This window comes from Odocoileus virginianus, chromosome 18, assembly GCF_023699985.2.
Source record: "Odocoileus virginianus isolate 20LAN1187 ecotype Illinois chromosome 18, Ovbor_1.2, whole genome shotgun sequence".
Lineage (NCBI taxonomy): Eukaryota > Metazoa > Chordata > Mammalia > Artiodactyla > Cervidae > Odocoileus > Odocoileus virginianus.
Genome location: NC_069691.1, coordinates 33,696,934 through 33,720,879, shown reverse-complemented (window position 1 = coordinate 33,720,879; position 23,946 = coordinate 33,696,934). Strand labels below are relative to the sequence as shown.

The 23,946-nt window shown below is 42.6% G+C and overlaps 1 protein-coding gene and 1 non-coding gene across 2 annotated transcripts in view; one reads left to right on the top strand and one right to left on the bottom strand.

The window, feature by feature from the left end:
- SH3GL2 (SH3 domain containing GRB2 like 2, endophilin A1) overlaps positions 1-23,382 on the bottom strand; it is a 215,118-nt gene extending 191,736 nt beyond the window's left edge. The window contains exon 1 of the mRNA XM_070480551.1: positions 23,069-23,382. Coding sequence (XP_070336652.1) covers positions 23,069-23,113 — 45 coding nt within the window. The 5' untranslated portion in view covers positions 23,114-23,382. The remainder of the gene's footprint in view (positions 1-23,068) is intronic.
- On the top strand, positions 17,706-17,854 carry LOC139039574 (small nucleolar RNA SNORA57). The gene has a single exon (XR_011492913.1). It is a non-coding gene; the product is annotated as a small nucleolar RNA SNORA57 (small nucleolar RNA).
- Positions 23,383-23,946: the final 564 nt, after the last annotated feature.

Here is a 23,946-nt window from a genome sequence, read left to right as displayed (position 1 = left end):
CCTATATGCAAAACAGAAAAAGAGACTCAGATGTATAGAACAGACTTGTGGACTCTGGGAGAAGGCGAGGGTGGGATGTTTCAGGAGAAAAGCATTGAAACATGTATATTATCTAGGGTGAAACGGATAACCAGCTCAGGTTGGGTACATGAGACAAGTGCTCGGGCCTGGTGCACTGGGAAGACCCAGAGGGATCGGGTGGAGAGGGAGGTGGGAGGGGGGACTGGGATGGGGAATACATGTAAATCCATGGCTAATTCATATCAATGTATAACAAAAACTACTGTAATGATGTAAAGTAATTAGCCTCCAACTAATAAAAATTAAAAAAAAAAAAAAAAAAAACAGGGCTTCCCTGGTGGCCCAGATGATAAAGAATCTGCCTGCAATGCAGGAGACCCAGGTTCCATCCCTGTGTCAAGAAGATCCCCTGGAGAACGGAATGGCTGCCCACTCCAGTATTCTTGCCTGGAAAACCCACGAACAGAGGAGGCTGGTGGGCTACAGTCCATGGGGTCACAAAGAGTCAGACACATGAGCAACTAACACTTTCACATATAAAACAGGTAACCAACAAGGACCTCCTGAATAGCACAGAGAGCTCTCCAGTTCAAGAGAATCCACATTTTCCTTTTGTGTTTGTGAAAGTCACTCAGTCGTGTCTGACTCTTTGCGACCCCAAGCACTATATACAATCCATGGAATTCTCCAGGCCAGAATACTAGAGTGGTTAGCCTTTCCCTTCTCCAGGGGATCTTCCCAACCCAGGGATCAGACCCAGGTCTCCCTCATTGCAGGCGGATTCTTTACCAACTGAGCCACCAGGGAAGCCCTTTTTACCACTTAATATTCTTTTGCCTTTATACATTCCAATCACCTACAATCTATTTCAGTATAAATGTGATTAAAGGATCCAGTGTTCCAAATGGATAGATAACTATCCAAACACCATTTACTGAATAACCCATTGTTTTCTCTATCAATTTGAAAAACTGCCTTTCTCATATACCAAATTACCACAGTACACATTTACCACTTATCACTGAACTTTCTATTCCACTCCACCAACTGAATAAATCAAATGTTAAGTGACTGATTTAAAGTCTATTCTAGCATCCAAAGGATGGACTGCCACGGGCAAATTCTGCCTTCACCATTAATAGCTGTGTTACTATTTCTGTTCATTTTTATTTATTTTTACTGAGGTATTGCTAATGTACAATATTATATGTTTCATGTGTATAGTATAGTGATTCGCAATTTTAAAGGTTATATTTTATTTATAGATCTTATCAAATATTGGCTGTACTCCCATGTTGCACTATATATCCTGGTAGCTTATTTATATGTTAAATATACAGTTTTTACCTCTTAATCATCTACCCCTATCTTTCCCCTCCCTCCTTTCCTCTCCCCATTGGTAACCACTAGTAGTTTGTGCTCTATATCTGTGAGTCTGATTCTTTTTTGTTATATTCACTAGTTTGTTTTATTTTTTTCATTCCACACCTAAGTGATAGTAGAGAGTATCTGTCTTTCTCTGCCTGACTTATTTCACTTCATAGCTTTGTTACTTTGGAGAAGACACTTAACCTCTCTGTGCCTTAGTTTCCTCGTCAGTAAAATGGGCATAACAGTACCTACCTCACAGATTTTTAAAATGAGGTTAAGCTAAATGATAAGCACTATTTTTATGTTACTTATCCTTATCATCAAAAGAGAAATCTGGTCCCTGCCTTCAGGAATTCAGAGACCAACGAAGGAGATGAACATTTTACCAAAGGGCCACAAAATTAATACACAACGATAAACTACAGTAAACAGACTAGAGGAGAATCTCATCCAATCTAGCAGATCATGGAAGGGGCCTCTAAGAAGTAACATTCGAATTAAGGGCCAAGGGATGAGTAAGGGTGAAATGTCCCCAGGGTGACAGGACGTGGGCCACATGGCCTGGCTACACAGCCCCACATCCACCTATGCCACTGGCAGCTTCACAAAGGGCTGGTTTCTTCTCAACTTCAACTTCTCAGTTTAAATTCCTGTCCTCAGAGAGACACTCTATGATCACTCACTTCTGAAAAGCCAGAGATACCATCTTTGATAAGAAAGCTGATGCTGTAAATCACAGAATACGATCTTATTTTTCAACAGAAATTACTCCAGCTAGAGATGCTCCAAGATCTTGGCTTCAGTCAAAGACAAGCAGCATTTATCCTCAGGGCTATCCTTTCTGAATTAACACATACAGGTGCAGATGAAACCATCATTGCCTCTTTGTGTGCAAATACGGTTCCTTTCTCACACTTGGAGTTGTCTCGGCTGGGAAGAGCTTCCCTTGCTGTCCCTAATGAGCACCATGAACCTTCCAGCAGGCTGAAGACAGCAGGGTCTCTCTCCACAACACCATGTCAAGTATGAACCCACCCCACCGCCCGCCCCATCATAGCACCCAAGCGTTTCTTCTTTGCATTTGTGACCATGTGTAAGTATATATTTGCATGATTATCAGTCTGTCTCCCACATTACACTGCCAGTTCCATGAAGGCAGGAAATGAGTATTTTATTCAATTCTCTACACTCAGGACTCGGCACAGACCTGGCAGGTAATCAATTCAAGGCCGACTGTTCGTGAGACAGATGGATGACCAGAGCGTGGTGTGGGCGGACACTGTGAGACAGATGGATGACCAGAGAACGGTGTGAGCGGACACTGCCACTCGGCCAGGGAGGAGAGGCAAGGAACAGCTCAGGCAAGCCCTGCAGCTCATGATTTAGGATTTTAGTCTCTGCAACCAGAAGTCATCGGAAGGTTTCAAGCACAGATGTGCCAAGGACATTGTGGCTTTGATCTCCCTGGCTAAAATGTGACCTGACTGGAGGCAGGAAAGACGTTGGGTCACAGATTGAACCAGGATGGTGGGGGCAGGGTGTGTGGACTGTCTGAGGAACGCCCACAGCATTTCAAAATGGACATCCCAGGGACTTCCCTGGCAGTCCAGTGGTTAAGATTCCATGCTTCCACTGCGGGGGACTTAGGTCTGATGCCCCAGGGAGCTGGGATCCCACATGTCAAGGGTGCAGCCATTACCAGTGTTTGATGGGGAGAGGTTTGGCATCAGAAAAGAGAATTCCATGTGATTAGTAATCTCGATACAAACGTGAGACTGTACAACGTAGGAAGAAGGCACTGTAATCAAGAAGCCTGTAACACCAATGGGAATATGGACTAGAGTAAAGTCTGTTTCCCTTAGGGGCGTCCCAGTTCTAAGTAACTGCACTCACGCAAGGCACAAGCATTGTCAACTGTGAAAAGACAGCTCCCATGTATTAAATAATCAAATATTAAATCAGAACCACACAGCTTAGTGGCTAAAGGCCTTTGCACTGCCACATTTGCAACTCAACAGCACCATGGTTTATTAAATAAATAAATAATACACAATGTTACAAAGAAAAAGTTTACATGCTTAATCCTCAATGCTCCTAGCGAAAAAGCTTTAGTCGCTCAGCAGTGTCCTACCCTTTGTGACCCCATGGATTGTAGGCCACCAGGCTCCTCTGTCCATGGAATTCTCCAGGCAAGAATACTGGAGTGGGTTGTCATTCCCTTCTCCAGGGGATCTTCCCAACCCAGGGATCTAACTGGGGTCTCCTGCCTTGCAGACAGATTCTTTACCTTCTGAACCACCAGGGAAGCCCTCAATCCTAACATTTCTGAAAAACCTATGACTACATATTTTTAAGTTCTCTCTAATGTGAGAAGGGAATGGATTTCTGTATTTGCAAAGGGTTTTTTGGCGGGGCAAGCCGTCTAGCCACAGCCCTTGCCTCTTGCAGTGCTCTGAGAACATCACACTCCTGTACTGGTCCTCTCCCTGCTGGCCCCTCACAGCTTCCCTGAATACAGACGGCACTGCTGTTAGTGGTTCAGGCACAAACATCCTGCTGATTGGCAAGAAGGGCGCATCACAAACTTGGGCCACACTATCCTAGTACCATCACCTTTGGAGAAACTACAGGCAAGGTACTCAGACTCCATTTTCTTATATGTTATTATAAATGGTTCAGCATCAACATGCCTCCTCTGTAGAGAGGTGTTACAATAGTAAAATAGTATATACACACTACAAAATGTTAAGGTGTCACTCCATATGCATCAACAAAGAGGGAAAAAGTTAATGTGAGTTTCCCAGGATGGATGTCAGAAAATCATGTATCTGAATAGTTTACTCAGGAGCCAAATCATAATGATCTAATTAATTGACACATTAAATAAAGACCTTTCATTTGGTAGAAGGGATTATTGAAAAGACTCTAACACTTATTTCAAAATGCAGACGATGCTTCCACTTAAGAAATCACATAACAAAACCAAACTTTAGAAACTTCTGAAGGAGAACTATTATTTCATATATGGGTAATCTGCAACAAATCTTTTTTTTAATTTTCTTTTTTCAAAAAGAGAAATGAATGAAGGGAAAAAAGAAAGAATAGAAGGGGTGCAGAAAGGAAACAGGCAGGAGGATTAGTAAATCAGCTATTCACAGTCATACCCTGCTTTAAGAATTCCAAACATTTCATGATGATTAGGCTCAGGAAATTCCTGCAGTACAGAAACATGCTTAACTTTGTTTCCAATATTTCTTAAGCTTATTTGGTCTCAGTAGGTATGTTTCTCCCATGTTCTATGTATTAACAGAAGATTCTTTGGACACAGCAGTCCTAAAAAATGAGGAGCTGCTTATGGGTTTTCGAGTTTCTTAATTGTAATATCTATGCCCCTCCTCAGATCTATTTCAGATTCACACGAAGTAGGAACTAGGTATGACTGATGCAGCCAGGTTTAGGAACCACTGCAATAGTGTAAGTGGGCTTAAACTACTTGCAGAGATGCTAGGTTGGGGTGATAAATCGCTACTAAATGAAGCATGAGTCAAAGATAAGTCATATTCAAAAGTATAAAGAAAGTGAAATAATTTAATCTACAGAAACAGAATTGCACACCTTTTCCCAGTCCATGGGTACTCTGTAAACCAAGACTTTAGGATTCCAACAGTCCACTCAGGAATAAGAGACTAATGTACTGATACAAATAAGAATGCATCTTGCATTAAAAGTTTTAAAATCAAGACAATTTATTGAGTATCTTGTTAAAGCATATTTTAATATCCTGCTCTAAAAAAAATTTACAACTCAAATAGACTCACACCTCATCTTCCACCAGTAATGCCCAATTATAAGAGAAATGTCCTGCAGAACTCTTCCACTCTCCAGAGAAATACCTAAAAAGGGCACACACAGTGCAGAATGTATAGGTAATGAAGTTCTATTATGCCACGTATACCTTAAATCAAAACTCACTCTTACGCAGGGATATGTTTAATGTTCAAGTCTAAAAATATTTATGAGGACCAAATCTGAAGTTCTGCAGCAAGTAAAGCATCAATTTAGTAAATGCAGGATGACTTGTGCCAGAAAATAATATTTCTTGAGGCAGAGTCTTCAACTCTTATTTCTCAACTTACAAACTAATATTGATTCCAGAAATTTAAAACAATTCTGCAAAGGCTGGAAAAACAAGCTTTAATCCAGAAATGACTTCACAGCCTATCTGTCTCAGAGCGTGAAGCACTTTTCATTGAATCCGTTAAAGAGTGCCAGGCCCCAGAGAAAGCCAAACCACCCATAAAGTCACATTTGTGCCCAACCAGCACCAACCCTCAGTGCCCCAAATGATCCTGCCAGGCAAAGCCTGTCTGGGGGGAAGCTGAAAGTGGCCTGCCCATCTCATTTCTTAGGCTGTGTTTTCTGGTCATGTTTCTTCCGTTCTGTTCTATTTTGCTGGAGTGGAAAGAAGGAGATATGATTTTTCTTCTATGTATGCCCTCCTAAACTCTGCATTTTCTATCTGCAACAGAAGCCCATGAAAGAATGTTAACAGAACCGTGTGTTCATGTTCAATGAAGATTGCTTAGAATGTCTGCCTCCTTTGAATGTCTCTACCACGCGTCATTCTTCCTTGCTGGATGCACTGCATACAGGCCTTCTGCCGAGAAGCTAAGAAGTGACAGATGCCCAGGAGATCCCCAGAACAGGGGCTGCAGGATGAGACTGGTCAGTGTGCACCATGACTGAAAGCATGCTGCAGAAGTGGTAGGGGAAGCACGTTGATTGAAACCGCCCACCCTGGCAGGCACCGTAGTAACCATTTGCATGAGTTGTTTTATGACAGGAGATCCAGATAAGGAATATGGAACTAATAAGCCACTACCAACAGGAAGAGTTCGGGAAAGGTCTGAAAGGAAACACCGTGTGTCTGTCCACTTCCCAGAATCCCTCTCGCTAGCACCCGTCTTGGCTGAGCGATGCGTGCGCCACCAGGAAGGACTCTTTATTAGAAGGATTGGCCAAAGACCACCTGGAAATGAATCCCATCACCATAAAACCCAAGACTGCGAGCCAGTGGCAGAGCAGTTCCCTGCATTTCCTTACCCTCCTGCTCTCCACCCGGGTGCCCTTCCCAATAAAATCTCTGGCTTTGTCAGCACATGTGTCTCCTCGGACAATTCATTTCCAAGTGTTAGACAATAGCCCAGTTTCGGGCCCTGGAAGGGGTCCCCCTTCCTGCAACAGAAGCACTTTTATACTAGACATGTCCCACCTGCCCTCCTTCCTGTTATGCAAAACAGTCAAAGCCATGGCATTGTCTTTCCTGAGGATAAGACTAGGGATCTGGGGCGGGGGGAAGTCATTAAGAAATGGCAGCAAATGTCATTAGCAGCCTCCTTATCCATGAGGCCTCTACACTTCTTGGAGAAACAGGAAAAGAAGCCATGCATTCAGAAGAAATCCAAGCAGCACAATTTAATTTAGGACTCTGTGGATGGTGAAGCAGGTGCTCTAATGCTCTTAAGCTAAACAGAGCAAACCTACTGATGGTTCCCAGCTAGGAAACTGGGTTTGCTCCCATGATGACTTGTAAGATTCTTCTAGTCCTTGTTTTTAAGTTAGCCTGAGGAAGTGGGGATGGGAATAAGAAGTAAGGATGATGGAGTGGAAAGAAAATTCACTGATATATAAAACTTCCTTGGTGGCTCAGTGGTTAAGAATCTGCCTGCCAATGCAGGAGAGCTGGGTTTGATCCCTGAGTTGGGAAGATCCCCTGGAGAAGGGAACAGAAACCCGCTCCAGTATCCTTGCCTGGAGAATTCCATGGACAGAGGAGCCTGTCAGGCTGTAGTCCATAGGATTGCAAGAACTGGACATGACTGAGTGACTAAGCCACCACAACCAAAATCTAATTACAAAAGACAAATGCAAAGACAAACTGCTCCTCGATAAGATCAACTGACCAGTAAAAATCACTGTTTAAACGTTAATTTTAAAAATAATCTCACAGCATTATAGCAAAGTGCCTGGCATGTTAGTTCTCAGAGTATTTTATTTATTATTCCAGCTCTTTTTCCCAACATTAGACGACTGCATATCTGTTTTACATCCTATTCTTCTTTCTTAGCAATCATCATAAATACCTCCCTACACTGATAAACACCCGCCTATGGACACAATGTCTATAGATACTTTGTGATACAGACAATTTACTTCTCTATCCCCTATCACTTGATATTTATGTTCTTTCCAACTTTTCACTACAATAACTACAAAGGTGTACTAAGGTGCACACAAGTGTTCCAAGCTCACACATTTCTGTAAATAGAGTCCTAAAAACAGAAATACAAGGACAAAAACTGCTGACATCTAGCCTCCCACCACTAAAAGAGAGCCCACACACTTACACCTTTGCTGACTCAGAATGTTATCAGCCCTTTTAATCCGTGCTGATGTAAACAACGGTAAATGTCATTAACTGCTGTTTGAGTCCCATGACTTTTGTATCTGTATCCTGGCCACCTGCAATCCTTCCCTATACCATCAGTTCTCTATTATCACAGATGCAGAACCTGCAGATACGGAAGACAAACTCTACTTCCCCATTTATATAAGGGACTTGAGCTTGCATGGATTAGTATCTGTAGAGGTCCTGGGACGAATTTCCTGTGGAAAACAAGGGAAAGCTGTATTGCTTTTCCATATTTGTTTCTATTTTTCTATTAAGGTGTTCATCTTTATCTTACTGATTACTAAATATTTTCATATATCTCTTAGTTTGACATTTAAGGCTGGCATTGGGCTCATAATTGAGATTTATTGGCAGTTATCAGCTCTGAAACTAGGCAACCTGGACAAAAATCCTAACTCTGCCACCAAAGCCGTGTAACCTTGGGCAACTTATTTAACTATTCTGTGCCTTAGTTTCCTCATCGGTGAAATGGTTACAATAATGTTCTTATGGGGCTGGTTTGGGTAGTTAATGAGTTAACTACCGTGGTAGCCATTTTTATAATTAAAGAAGTTTATTTTAAGTTTATAATTTTATAAAAGCATATTTTAATTTTTAAATTAACTCTTCAAATATGTGATGTATCTTTAAGCAGAAATGAATTTAAAAATACATATGCAAAATAACCCCTTTTAAACATATATGTGCTAAGTCGACTCAATTGTGTCTGACTTCAATTGTGTTTGGCTCTTTGTGACCCTATGGACTGGAGCCCTCCAGGCTCTTCTGTCCATGGGATTCTCCAAGCAAGAACACTGGAGTAGGTCGCCATCTCCCTCTCCATTAATCATATATAAATATGGATAAAAAGAAAAGAAACAGGAAGGAAGCATTCATTCAACAAGCATGCACTGAATGGCATTGGGGAAACAGTGAGGAGCTAAACGGAGTCCTTTCTTTAGAGCCACCCAGGGGGATATCAGCAAGGAAGTAAACCAACAGGCAGGGCAGTGGCCAAGGCCTGTACTTAGACACACACTAGCCAGGCAGTTTTCACCACACACGGCAGGGCATTTAACCCACGCCAAACGAGGGAAGGATATCTAAGAAATTATCAAGCTGAGACTGGAAACAGAAGCAGTGATTCGTCAACTATAAAGTGGAACAGAGGGGAGGGGAATTTCCACAAAGAGGCCAGCACAGTGTGAAAGGTGAAAAGCAGGGAAGTGTGTGCAGGACAGAGAGAATAGGTAAAAGCCAATCACACACTTTAAGAGCTGTGAGAGATGACACCAGGTGGGTAAAACACCTCAGACCACACTCCAAACTTCCTCATGGGACTGAGAAGGGCTTTATGTTGGGAGCCACACGGATCACTGATGACTTTTAAGTGGGGGGGGGGGGGGGCAAAGTTAGAGTTGTTCTTTATAAAGATGATTAATAGCTCCATTCAGATATGAATCAGAGGGGAACAAGACAAGAAGCATGAATGTCAGAACCTATATTCATGTCCATCTTGCCTCAGCTGTGGAACTTAGGAATTGGGAGATGTGGGGGCTGAGATGAAATTAAGTGACTAGCAATTTGTCCAGTGTCTAACAGGTCCTCAGAATGGGAAAACCAGGAGGACAGCTGAAGTTTCCAAGCTCCTAAACCCTGGCCCCTACTGATCATGTTCCACACTAATGATGGCCAGTCTTTCACCACTTTCTGAATGATTTCAAGAGTTCCTCCTGAAGCATTCCTCTGCCCCCCTTCTGAACATTAAGCACAGATGACTCACTGCTGCTCTAAACAAATGACTTCCCTTTTATGATACATGATCAAATCACATCATGGGTGGAAAATTCCCTGAAGATCAGACAATAGTCAACCATTTATGCAGTGAAATTTAGGAGGGGGTGAGTTTTAAACAACACAGTTGGTGCAGACTTGTGTCCTCAATAACAGATTCCTTCAATGAAGATGTCATCTGCTTTAGTCTTCTTACAATCGTTCTGAAGGAAAAAGCCTTCAGTGTGTTGTTAGGATATTTACTGCTTGCCTAATATTTGTTAATTTCCTGTTTTAACAAAAGCAGAATAAACTTCAAGCTCACAGATTTACTCAAGCAAGAAGAGTATGTAGGAGTTAACTTTCTTTTTTGTGTGGTAGTTTCCTATATCTCTATTTACCATAATGTGGCTTTTCCATCTATCAAAGTGATATGATTCATTTTTAAATTAAAGTCAGTAAACTAAAGATGAATGAAGATGCCCCAAAGTCATGAAGATAAAAATGAATGTCAAGTATGGGGAATAGTCAAATTACTCTGCAATAACCTATGGAAAAAGCCTACAGAAGTCAGAAGAGCCTATAGAAATTCATCTGAATCATTCCTGGCAGCAATCAGCAGACAGCAATAATTTAAATTTATAAAGGGCAAGCAAATACACATCATATGCTATCAGCATAACTCATTGCTTTATATAAGTAGAGTAACAGTAATCATATTTAGACAAATGCACTGATACAGAGATTTGATGATAAGTTTTCTGTTTAGAACATATTCTTTCATATAAGGTGATTTATGGTTGATATGTACCTAAAAGATTTAAATGCACATATCCTGAGACATAGAAAGTAGCTGAAAGAGCTTGTAAAAAATGAATTAAATGCATCTTAATTATCACAAAATACCTGCCGACCAATTTAAATTTTGTAAACTATAAGTTTTCCTAGCTTCTGTTGGAGCTAAGAAAAAGGAGTTTTCCGTGTCTGTATCAAAAAATTTAGAGAAGAAATAGATGATGAGCATTATAAGCTTCTCTCTGGAAATTCTGGTTTGGATTTATGGTAAAAGAACAGGCCAAAAAAAGTAGAAAATCTAAAGAACTTGGATTTGTAACTTCAAAAGGGCCAAAAATGCACAGAGAGTAAGGGATGCCATGGACAGAAGAGTGCTAAATGAAAAACAAACTTGCTTGTTAAACTTAATTAAAAAGTGGAGTAGGAGACAGTAGTCAAGTGAAATGTTGAGCATTAAGAAGTTGAACAGAATCTCTGGATAATAAGATATTAATTTGCATGAGTAAAATCTTGGTAACAGTAATGAACAGAACATCTCCAGAAAGCACTTCAGTCAGTCAGTCTACAGACATGATAGCGGCCAGGCACAGCCAAAGGTTTGGGTCTGCAACGCCTCTTGCCCAGCAGCAGCCACTTGAGCAGTTTAAGGAATAAAATAAACATGGCCAGCATTCACGCAAGGTAAAGAAGCACCCCTGTCACTTCAGTGAGCAGCTGTAAATGCAGGGAACGACAAAGGTGAAAGCGGGACAACTAGAGAATGGTGATCACCCACTCTGCAATCAATTCCTACAGGATACCTCACCTTTAGGTTACTTCACTCAGACGCAAACAGCGTCTGACTTCTCTCTCCTGGACCAAGCTGTCCAATGACACCAAGCCCTCACGGGACATCTTAGGGTGCAAGACCTCATCCTTTCCAATAGATGTCTGGCACTGAACACCTGCTGCACCCAGAAAACCACTCAGGGCTTTGGGTCCCCGAGTCACGCCAAAGAGCATGAAGCAAACACATCACTGACAGACAACACGGAGCATGCCACAGGCATCTGGGACTCTCAACAACCACTTAATGAGCAACTTCAAACTCCCATGTAGCTGTCTAATGCACCCGAACAAGATAAGGGCACTTCCCTGTATCTATACTGGCATCAGTCTTCCACAAGCAAACAGACAGATGATGAACAGTCAAGCACTCTGCTCTCACTGGTAGATTCCCTGATGCCTTATTGGCAACTGACAATTCAAAAAACTCTTCAATGTTCTACAGCCTCTCCATTCCAAAGTTAATGAAATTGTCACTGTGCTACCAGCCTACCAAGTAAGAGGATGCTCAGAAAATAATTAACAGCCTCACTGTTTAAGACTGATCAGGGACTACAAAAAGAAAATTGTGTTTCACCAGAGAAAAATATCAATAACTAAATATAGGGGGAAACTGTAAAATATAGCACATATTAAAAGAGGCTTATGTAATAAGAAAATCTTGACAGCAAATGAGACTTAAATTTTATGTGTCAGTGTTTACATTGTATGTGTATGTGTGTGTACATATATACAATCATAAACACACATACAGATAGATGTGTTACTAACACCCACTTCTACATTCTGGGTACATGGAGAGACCACAGTTCCTAGCCTCCTCCCTTCTTGCCTTGCACTGAGGCATTCCAAGGTTTGGACAGGTTACAAGTTCCAGCCAACTGAGGAAACATAAGTGATTATTCCTTCTATTAGTTTTCTGTTGTTGCATATCAAATTGCCACAAACTTAACAGTTGAAAGCAATAGCTTTGTTAGCTCAGACTTCTACACGTTGGGCCAGCTTGCCTGGGTTCCCTGCTGAGAATCTCAGGAGCCCGCAGGGTGTCTGTCAGCTAGACTGGGCTCCTCTCTGCAGACGCTGGGAAGAACTCTCCCATTCGCATCGTTGGCAGAGTTCAGTTCTTCAGGGCTGTGGACCTTAGAAGGTCCCTGTTTGCTTGCCGGCTGCCATCCAAGAGCTTCTCTCTGCTCCTAGAGAGTAAATCACTCCTCCTCACAAGGCCCCTTCATCTTTAAATAGCAACAATACAGCGAGTCCTTTCTGACCTCCTCTTCTGCTACTGGCCCCCCTCCCCCCCCCAAAATGCTCTTCTTTTAAAGGGCTCATGGGATTAGATTAATCCCAACTATGTAATCTCCCTTTTGCCATATAAAGGAATAATCTCAGAAGACATCTTTCCATAGTGACAGGCTGACCTACACTCAACGGGGAGGGGCCTGTACTAAAGGGAGGGTCACTGAAGGTCTTAACATTCTGCCAACCACACTCCTCTTCCAGGTTTGGCCCATGAATATCTCCATGCTTCTTCCAACACACTCTTTCCCTTTGGCAACCTTGAAAATTATGTGTTAAAGATGGCAGAACTCTATCTTGGATTCCTGAAGCATATAACAGGAGATAAGAATAAAAAGAGCTTTGAGGAGCAAAGATCCATTAAGACATGTGGGTTAAACCAAAGCATCAGAGCATCTTTCAAAGTGCAGACAACAAAAACCAAATGTACTGGTTGAAAATGAGATCTAGCAAAGATTGAATGGATCCAATGGAGAAGAGAAAGATTCCATGTGGTAACTGGCAGATGGAATGACAAGAAGAAAACTGATGAGAAGCCTTCAGAGGTTTGAAGAAATGTCACCAGTCGAATCAGCCATAAGTAGTTTGTAGTTAAAAGCCTGGGACTGTAAACTGACAAGCAAATTTAAATAAACAGGAAGCCAACTAAAGAATCTATGCAGCATCCAGAGGCCACACTCCTTGTCACTCTCTTTAAATTTGGCCAAATGAGAGAGAGAACAAGAGAGTTCTTCTCAGATTGCAGAAACAGGGTGAAGCCCAGGATCGTCCTCTAGTGTAGGGGCCGGCCCTGCACGAGGCTTACTCAGCAGGTGGCACCACTGTCATGGGGCACAAAGGCCATGATCCCCATTCTTCCCTTTTCCAAGTGGGAGTGTTCACTGTGGATGATGCTTCTTATACACGAAAAAGCAAGGCAAACCATATCTGCCTACCTTGACACTAAGATATCACTTCAACTGCTCCAATGAGGATCTGTTCATACATTCAGTTTGAATTATGAGGAAGATACTTCTGTTTCTATCAGATACCATAATTCAGAAGAAGCTAGACAATCAGCTCAGTTCAGTTCAGTTCAGTCACTCAGTCATCTTTGCCACCCATGAACAGCAGCACACCAGGACTCCCTGTCCATCACCAACTGCCGGAGTTAACCCAAACTCATGTCCATTGAGTCGGTGATGACATCCAACCATCTCATCCTCTGTCGTCCCCTTCTCCTCCTGCCCTCAATCTCTCCCAGCATCAGGGTCTTTTCCAATAAGTCAGCTATTCACATGAGGTGGCCAAAGGATTGGAGCTTCAGCTTCAACACCAGTCCTTCCAATGAACACCCAGGACTGATCTCCTTTAGGATGGACTGGTTGGATCTCCTTGCAGTCCAAGGGACTCTCAAGAGTCTTCTCCAACACCACAGTTCAAAAGCATCAATTTTTCAGTGCTCAGCTTTCTTTATAGTCCAACTCTCACATCCATACAAGACTACGGGAAAAACCATAGCCTTGACTAGATGGACCTTTGTTGACAAAGTAATGTCTCTGCTTTTTAATATGCTGCCTAGGTTGGTCATAACTTTCCTTCCAAGGGGTAAGCAACTTTTAATTTCATGGCTGCAATCACTATCTGCAGTGATCTTGGAGCCCCAAAAAATAAAGTCAGCCACTGTTTCTACTATTTCCCCATCTATTTGCCATGAAGTGATGGGACCGGATGCCATGATCTTAGTTTTCTGAATGCTGAGCTTTAAGCCAACTTTCTCATTCTCCTCTTTCACTTTTATCAAGAGGCTCTTTAGTTCTTCTTCACTTTCTGCCATAAGGGTGGTGTTATCTGCATATCTGAGGTTATTGACATTTGTCCCGGCAATCTTGATTCCAGCTTGTGCTTCCTCCAGCCCAGCGTTTCTCATGATGTACCCTGCTGCTGCTGCTAAGTCGCTTCAGTCATGTCCAACTCTGCATATAAGTTAAATAAGCAGGGTGACAATATACAGCCTTCACATACTCCTTTTCCTATTTGGAACCAGTCTGTTGTTCCATGTCCAGTTCTAACTGCTGCTTCCTGATCTGCATACAGGTTTCTCAAGAGACAGGTCAGGTGGTCTGGTATTCCCATTTCCTTCAGAATTTTCCACAGTTTATTGTGATCCACACAGTCAAAGGCTTTGGCATAGTCAATAAAGCAGAAATAAATGTTTTCCTGGAACTCTCTTGCTTTTTCGAGGATCCAGCTCATGTTGGCAATTTGAACTCTGGTTCCTCTGCCTTTTCTAAAACCAGCTTGAACATCTGGAAGTTCATGGTTCACATATTGCTGAATCCTGGCTTGGAGAATTTTGAGCATTACTTTACTAGCGTGTGAGATGAGTACAATTGTGCGGTAGTTTGAGCATTCTTTGGCATTCCCTTTCTTTGGGAATGGAGTGAAAACTGACCTTTTCCAGGCCTGTGGCCACTGCTGAGTTTTCCAAATTTTCTGGCATAGTGAGTGCAGCACTTTCACAGCATCATCTTCCAGGATTTGAAATAGCTCAACTGGAATTCCATGACCTCCACTAGCTTTGTTCATAGTGATACTTCCTAAGGCCTACTTGACTTCACATTCCAGGATGTCTGGCTCTAGGTGAATGTGAGTGATCACACCATCACGATTATCTGGGTTGTGAAGATCTTTTTTGTACAGTTCTTCTGTGTATTCTTGCCACCTCTTCTTAATATCTTCTGCTTCGGTTAGGTCCATACCATTTCTGTCCTTTATTGAGCCCATCTTTCTGAGCAAATCTCCTAGGAGCTGAATGGTTCTAAAGAATGAAGGATAGCTTTTCCACAGTCATACCATATGTAATTGGTGGAGAGAGGTTAGAACAAAGCAAGGAGAAGATCATTTCCGAACTTAGAAGCTGTACTAGATGTAAAATCTTCATAAATAGTAAAGTTTTTTCCCAAAGCATCAGACTCAGCTGAGGTTTCCATATCATTTGAAAATATTTTGTTGATAGTCTCCAGGAACACTTGGCAGGGTCTCACAACATAAAATGCCTCACAAGGTATTTTAAAAGTTGTGGCTACACATATTTCTCTTCTTAGTCTTTATTATCCATCATAGACCATATAAATCACTCTTAAACTTTGGGCTCCAAACTGATTAGGGAAGTCAAGAAAATCTAAACCACACACATACCAAAAAAAAAAAAAAAAGAGGTTGCACTGCAAAGTTTTTAAAACTTCATATTTTGCTTCCTGCTCCCTCACTATCCCCACACGCTCAAGCTGTGAGCACCCCACCAGGTGACTAAGTGCACCCATGTGATACGGTGGGCCTGACCACAAGGTCGTTTCTCTGCCTGTGACCCAGTAACATTCTCACACATCAAGGAGAGTCCCTCATGCCTTTTCTTGTGTACTCCATCCTGACCTTCCATAAAGGTGCTTGTTCATCTTGTCCATGGGTCTCCTCTCTTGGCTCCCCACCTGCTGGGCTGAACCCACTTTCCTGGTCCCCCATCCATGTGGCCCCCTCTCAGTTTGCAGTGATTCTCTCTCTCCAGGACCTGTGAGTATAATAAACTTTGTTTTCCTAAACCTCCTTGTTCTCTACTTAAGTTCACACTCAACTGACAATCGCATTAAAAAATATAGGACAAGGGCACAAAGGATTAAAAGAACAGAAAAGAGGAAAAAGGAAAGCTGCAGACATCCTTTGATTTCCTTCCCCCTACTCTCTTGCCTATCTGGCCATCCGAAGGACTGCTCATCCCCAGGAAAGCCCCACCACTCTAAACCCTGGAGCTGCTCTTGAACTCACCTCACAGTTCTCATCATTCACTTATCAACAGTCTTCCCTTCTGCTTACTTCCCCAAACTGCCCACTCATAAGAAAGCCCAGGACTCCAGACACCTTCACGCAGCACAAGTGCTCTGCAGAATGGACTCTCCTCTGCCAGCGGAAGCAGCCCAATATAAAGTCCTCCCTCCAAAATCACATTTCTTCTCAAAACAGTCACCATCCTACCCAACCAAGTCTTACCATTTTCAAGGGTATTTATAATTAATTTGGAAGGTACTTTAAATTTTCCAAGTAGATTGAAACAAAAATTCATATAAACTCAACTTAAAACATTCAGGAATCACTGTGGGGTGGTGGGAGCCCTTGCATAAATATAACCATGTCAACAACAAACACTTTAATCACAAAGAATTTCAGGAGCGTCCCTGGTGGCTCAGTGGTAGAGAGTCCACCTGCCAACGCAGGTGACACAGGTTCCATCCCTGGTCCAGAAAGATACTAGAGGCTGCCTGGGAACCACAACTACTGAGCCCACACACCCCATCTACTGAAGTCCAGCACCAGAGAGCCCATGCTCCGCAAGTAGAAACCATGGCAATGAGAAGCCTGCACTCTGCAATGAGAGAGTAGCCTCCAATCACCGCAGCTCGAGAGAGCCTTCATACAGCAACAAAGACCCAGCACAGCCAAAAGTAAAAATAAATAAAATTATTTTTAAAAACGAAGAAGAATCTCAGTCTCAAGCAAAATTATTCTCAGTCAACACATTCAAACACTCAACAGGTCCATTCGCCATGTGTGTCAATAGTCACGTATGGTTGTGAGGGCTGGACCATAAAGAAGGTTGAGGGCCGAAGAACTGATGTTTTCAAATCGTGGTGCTGGAAAAGACTCCTGAGAGTCCCTTGGACAGCAAGAAGAGCGAAGCAGTCAATCCTAAAGGAAATCAACCCTGAATATTCATTGGGAGGACTGATGCTGAATCTCCAATACTTTAGCCCCCTGATGGGAAGAGCCGACTCACTGGAAAAGACGCTGATGCTAGGAAGGAGTGTCGGCAATGGGAGAAGGAGATGGCAGAGGATGAGATGATTAGATATTAACAGCACCACCAACTCAAAGGACATGAACTTGAGCAAACCCCGGGAGATGGTAGAGGACAGAGGAGCCTGACGTGCTGCAGTCCACGGGGTTGAAAAGAGTTAGACACAACTTAGTAACTGAACATCAACAACTACAAAACACAATCAGGAAGTTAGAGCTCCCTAACAACATTTTAAAAAGCATGGTTCAAGTTATCCTAATTATAAAAGCATGGCACTCTCACAAACATCCCCTTCAATTCTGACATCTCTAGAACTTTTTTTTAAAAAATATATGATTGAACCCTCCTTTTCTTGGTGGGGGTCGGGCATGCAGTCCCGATCCGCATAATGTACAGAGGTAGAGGGAACGGGCTCTGGCCCCCTCAGCGTCTTGTCTTCAGTACCTGCGGCCAGCAATCCACCAGTTCTATCCTTAAGCTCCGGAACACAGAGAAAAAAAAAAATATATATATATATATATATATATATATATATATATGTGATTGAGCCTAAAATTCACTGAGAGAAATCTGCCTTTTGATCAGACATTCTAAAGCCCAGTAAAAAATAAATAAATGGAGGAAGGTATTATAAGAACCACTTCATTCTCTCCTGATGACATGATCAATTTCTTACAATGTATTTTTTATTCTGGGAGGAAGAAAGTTAGGGACTAGGAATTTCTTTGAAAAAAGTTAGGGACTAGGAATTCCTTTAAAAAGCTGGTAGTCGGCTAAGGACAATCTCCCGCAGACAAATGCACACATAAAATGTGGCATAATTTCAGGAAATAAACAGGCCCTCTGCAGTCTATTATGGACACCAGGCAAAGAAACTGACAGGATGCAGGAATAGAGATGAGCCATACTTGAGATTTCAAATGCAGCAGAGATTTTACAGCTTACAGCAGGCAATTAAGGAACTGAGAGCCTCACTCAGATAAAATCATAGCTAATTAATTAAATACCTTAACACAGGTTTAAAGTATTTTTAAGTTTTAAGGAGCAGCAGAGGATGAGATGATTAGACAGCATCACTGATTTAATGAACATGAATTTGAGCAAACTCAGAGATAGTGAAGGACAAGGGAGCTTGGAGGGCTGCACTCCGTGGGGTTGCAAAATCTCAGACACAACTTAGTGACTGAACAACAACCAGTTTTAAATCTTGTTGAATCAACAAATGCATAAACAGATTCATGTAACATTCTCCAGAGAAAATGTCTATATAAAACACAGCATTTTAAATGTGATGAAACCATGAAGAAATGAGTTAAAACAGAAAGACACAAAAGACCAATGTAATTAAATGTTTCCAGCTGAAGAATCTGAATGTGACAATAATTATTACTACCAGGTTATATCATATGTAATTAACACAGGCTAATCAAATACGTTTTATCCTTTTGAAATATGCTAGGTATGTATACTAACCAAACTCATTGAAAAGAAGCCAGTGTTACTCAGTCAATTGTGTCCAACTTGTTGCAACCCCATGAACTGTAGCCCACCAGGCTCCTCTGTTCACGGAATTCTCCAGGCAAGAATATTGGAGTGGATTGTCATTTCCTTCTCCAGGGGATCTTTCCAACCCAGGGATCAAATCCGGGTCTCCCACATTGTGGGCAGATTCTTTACCATGTGAGCCACCAACGAAACCCCAAAAGAAGCTCATTTTGGGCTTTGCTGGTGGCTCAGTCAGTAAAGAATTTGCTTGCAAAGCAGGAGACCCGGGTTCAATTCCTGGGTCTGGAAGATCCCCCCAGAGAAGGAAAGGTCAACCCACTCCAGTATTTTTGCTTAGGAAATTCCGTGGACAGAGAAGCCTGGCAGGCTACATACAGTCCATGGGGTCACAAGAGTAGGACACAACTTAGTGACTAAACCAGCACCAACCACTGTATCTCTTTTTATGCAATAAAAAGTTATCATTTACAGAGTGAGCTGTCCTTTTACATTGAATCAAATACAATGTTTAGAAGAAAACTGAATACTTTAGGAAAATAAGGACTTGTTATGGACTATTTATGACCACTCCCAAAATTCATATGTTAAAGTCCTATCCCCCAGTATCTCTGAGTGTGACCTGATTTAGAAATAAGGTCATGCAAGTGTAATTACTTAAGATGAGATCATACCCATCAAGTAGGTTGGACTTCCAATCCACCCTATTGTCCTGGTGTCCACAAAAGGGGGAAATTTGGAAACAGACAGGATGACCACGATGTGAACATGAAGGTACAGATCAGGGTGATGTCTACAAATCAAGAAAGGCCAAAGACTGCCAGCAAACCACCAGAAGCTAAAAGGCCTGGGACAGATTCTTGCCTAGTACTTTCAGAAGAAGCAAGCCCAACTGACACCTGACCCCTTATCTTCAGAAGTGTGAGACAATACATTTATGTTGCTTAAGGCACTCAGTTTGTGATACTTTGTTGCAAATGACACCTTGTCTTCAAAAGGGTGAGACAACAAATTTATGTTGTTAAAGACACTCAGATACTGATAACTTTGTTGTTGATACAAAGTGACACTTAGTTGCAACCTACCAAACTAATACAGAGCCCTAAAATTATACTCTGAAGAACCTTCACTGTACAGCAAGATATGTCCCTACTGAATGATTGATAATGTTTAAAAAAAAAAAAAAGCACAGATTTTGTAAGAACAGCATGTTAATTGGAACTGGAGAGCTATTTTTACCTAATCTGCTGCTGGTTTAAACCAACAAATGTGGGGGGAGGGCAGGGAATGGCATTACTCTTGCTAGAATGAAATTTCAATATGCATAAAACTCACAAAAGTAGAATAATGAATGCTTATTTGCCCTATTTTATAGTTTTAGAAAGGTGTATCTTATTTATTCTAATTGCATAAATTGTATCTTTATGAGAAATTAAATAATAAAGCATATTCACATTAAAAAGATGATCATTTTTGCTATTTTAACATGTTCTCAAGCTTAAAGGATTTTCCCCTTTAATAAAATTTATTTGGCAAAAGCATTTTTTAACCTTTAAAGAACAGAGATGAAAATAATTGTCAGCAACAAGGCAGAAATAGTCACGTCCAAACCAAGAAAACAGTGGTGACACATCTAATCAGATTTCCAATCAATGGGTAAACACTAAAAATTATACTGCTTTATTAATGCAAATATCATCCCTCACAAACACAAGCAAAAAGCTCAATTTCACAGAAACAAGAGAAATGTTCCTGAAGTGGAGCCTTTCACTTATAAACACAGTGTATCTAATCTAACATATCCATTCTCAAAAGGAAGTAATTCTAGGTCTAAAGTTTCCTCTGTAGAGAAGATCAGGTACATGGAATGTATGGTGGGGGAGGCATGACTTTAAAAGTAGGACATGGCTATTTCCCTTAATATCTGTGTCACATGTAAACATTAGCACTGGCTTTAAAAGCCCTTGAAAATGCCCATACATGCTCAGGAAGAAAAACATTTGCCTTGGGCTTTCTCAGACTGTGCTACATTAGGTTATAGACAAGGGACTGCATGTCACTTCACCTTTCAAATGAAAGGCTTTCCAGTAAAAAAAGAAAGCAAGAAAGAAAAAGAAAGAAAATGACACAGTGATTCTGGGCCTCGATTCAGTGTGATAGACACTAATCTCATCTTATTACAAACAGACCTCCTCCAAGGCTCTAAGAAGTTCCTTCATATCACAATTCAAGTTTTTATTCCGAATTTCAGAGTTGCATATAACTTAGCTAAAATGGAGTGGCTTGATTATTTTTGTTGTTGTTGTTAAGGCAGCAAAGCTAGAAATCCTAGATGCTAGGGTTTCCTCATGTCTCATTATTATTAATATAGGTCAGTATTTTATGCTAATAAAAATTATTTTTAATAGTAATTTATCGAACACTTTCTATGTGCGTTCTACAAACTCATTTGTCCTTATATCAATTCTAAGAAATGGTTCTTTTCCTTATTCTAGCAAGGACAGATTCAAAAGTTAAATAACTTGCTGAAGGTCACAGACAGCAGAGATGGGTCAATCTTTAGCCTTTCCCACTCCAAAGTCAAGGTTCTTAATTGCCTTTTAGGGCACCAAGGTTTATAAAGGAAGTCTTCAGCATCAAAGTGGAAAAAAGGTGTTGTGCTGGTCAGTTTGGTGCTGGGGGCAAGGGGGATCGGGGTGCTTTATAGAAATGACAAGTACCGGAAATAAAAACAGTTAGTGACATCAAGGAAGTCCTGCCTGATAATTTATAGACAGCATATATGCTGCTTCCGTAACCCTGAAGGAATGTGAAGTATGCAGTTATTAGAAACCTTCCAAGTTACATCAATAATGCACTTATACTTGCAAATATTTCCCACACAGAGGTGGGAATCTTTCTGAGGAAAGATCCAAGGTGATAAAGCAAAAATACATTAACAGTATTTTTTATTACCAAAATAGTCTTAGTGTTCTCCATTTCTCAAGTTGACAAATATAACGGGTTCTATAAAGGCAAGTCTGTGATGACAGAGATGGCACATGGGCACACAGGGGATGCATTTCACACTGTGTCTGTCACCGTAACTTAACCAAAATTCTGTAAAACATAACCCTCACCTTCTCTGGAGGTGGTTTACAATAGAACTGTTATTGTGGCAGCCTTGGAAAACCTCACTAGATCTGAGATTCTAAAAAATGATGAGAAAGCTTGGTGTTAATTATGGATAAATCTATGAAAAAATATTTAAGGCTAAATTAGGAGAAATACTTAAAGAAAGCAACAAAGTTCTTAGCTTAAGACCCCTTAAACTAGAACTGTTTCAGAGGGTTAAAAACAAACAAAAAAAGTAACCATACTCATTATATAAGAAATAGGTCACATTATAAGCATATTCTTATTTTTCCTATGTATGACTTTTCAACTCAGCCCAGTGAGACTTAAATGATTAGAATCTAAATTAACTTTTATTATAATCACAGCTTATTAACCCCATAAAAATGGGCACATCCAAAACATAAAGGGCTCGCTAAAAATAATACGTTGAAATACATGATGATTTGGTAATGTTAAGGCTGCAAAACCCATAAATTAAAGGCAAGCAGACTGCTGTCGGTAGTGGCTTGGCCTCAAAGGAGTTTCACGACCAGAGTTCTCCAAGGAAAAGTTAATGCATGAGCTTTCCAGAAGCAAGCCCCAACCTCCCATTCCTCGGGAGCCCGCGGACTCTGTGGAAGGAGGGATCCCGAGACCACGGGTGAGGAGCGCAGACCGCGGGCATCTCCGCAGCCACTCCGAGGGAGGGCCACCTCTCGTGCCAGCACATCCCGGGACAGCCGGGCGCACCGACACCGCAAGGTCACCAGGCAAGAGGCGACTTTACATAATCTCCCGCCGCGCGCAGCCGGGCCCCCTCCCTGCGGCGCCCGTGCTGGGCCGAGCGGGGGCGTCGCTCTGAGCGAGGCGGCTGGACGCCCGGGACCGGTGGAAGCCCGCAGCGCCGCCCGCAGCCGGGGGTGGAGGACGGAGCCCCGGGATGCCCGGGTCGCTGCCGCGGAAGGCGGGGCGGGCGATGCGGGGCGAGGCCGGGGGAGGCTCGGCGCGGGCCGGGGTCCCCAGGCTCCCGGCCGGCTGCCGGCGCCCAGCGCCCCCCGCGGCTCCTCCCGGGCCCGCCCCCGCGGAGCACCTGTCTGGTGCCTTACCTGAGTGGCTTTGTGGAACTGCTTCTTGAGCCCGGCCACCGACATGGTGCTGGAGGGCGCGCGGGCGGCTGCGGCGCAGGGATCGGGCGGCGGCGGAGCCGGGCGGGAGGACCGAGCGGAGCGGCGCGCTGGCCAGGCCGCCGCTCGTCGTGCCGCCGCCGGGGCTGTGGGCGCGGGGGCGCGGAGCTGCGCGGGACGCGGGCTCGTGCGGAGAGACACCCTGACGTCAGGGGCGGGGGATGCAGGCTCTTAAAGGGGACGCGGGAAGCCCCGCCCCGGGCGCGGGGTTGGTGCGGCAGGTGCTGCGGCACGCGCTACCTGGGCACTCGCACCGGCCGGCAGCGTGTGCAGAGGGCCAAGGGAGTTCTGCAGCCCCGGGAGTGTCCGCGCGCTCCGCGGACTGCGCAGCGCTGGCTGCAGGTTGGCAACCCAGGCTCCCGCAAGACTCAGGTGATTTGCTTGGCTTCCAGGTGGCCGCAGAGGCGCTGCCTAAGCCAACCCTCCTGCCCTTTGAGCTTGCCCTCTTTGCAGCCTGGAAAGGAGTGGTATTCTCTCTGGGGTAATGAATAAGTCATTGCTCCTTGCTTGCTTGGACACAGAAAACATTTCACTGTCCTGGTTTCACTATCCCTTAAGCCTCCTCAACGTTGGGGAAAGCCACCAGTGCTGGGTTTTTTTGTTTTTCGTGTTTGTTTTTCTTTTTTCTAGATCTGACACAATTTGATGACTTAAAAAGAAGATGAAAAAAATGTTAAACCTTAAAGCTGGTCAGGTAAATAGAATTGAAGTAGCATATTATTACAGTAATAAGACTTAATCTTCTGTTTACAGTTATAAAAACATATGACTATGACATTCCTTTATGACAGTAGATTTAG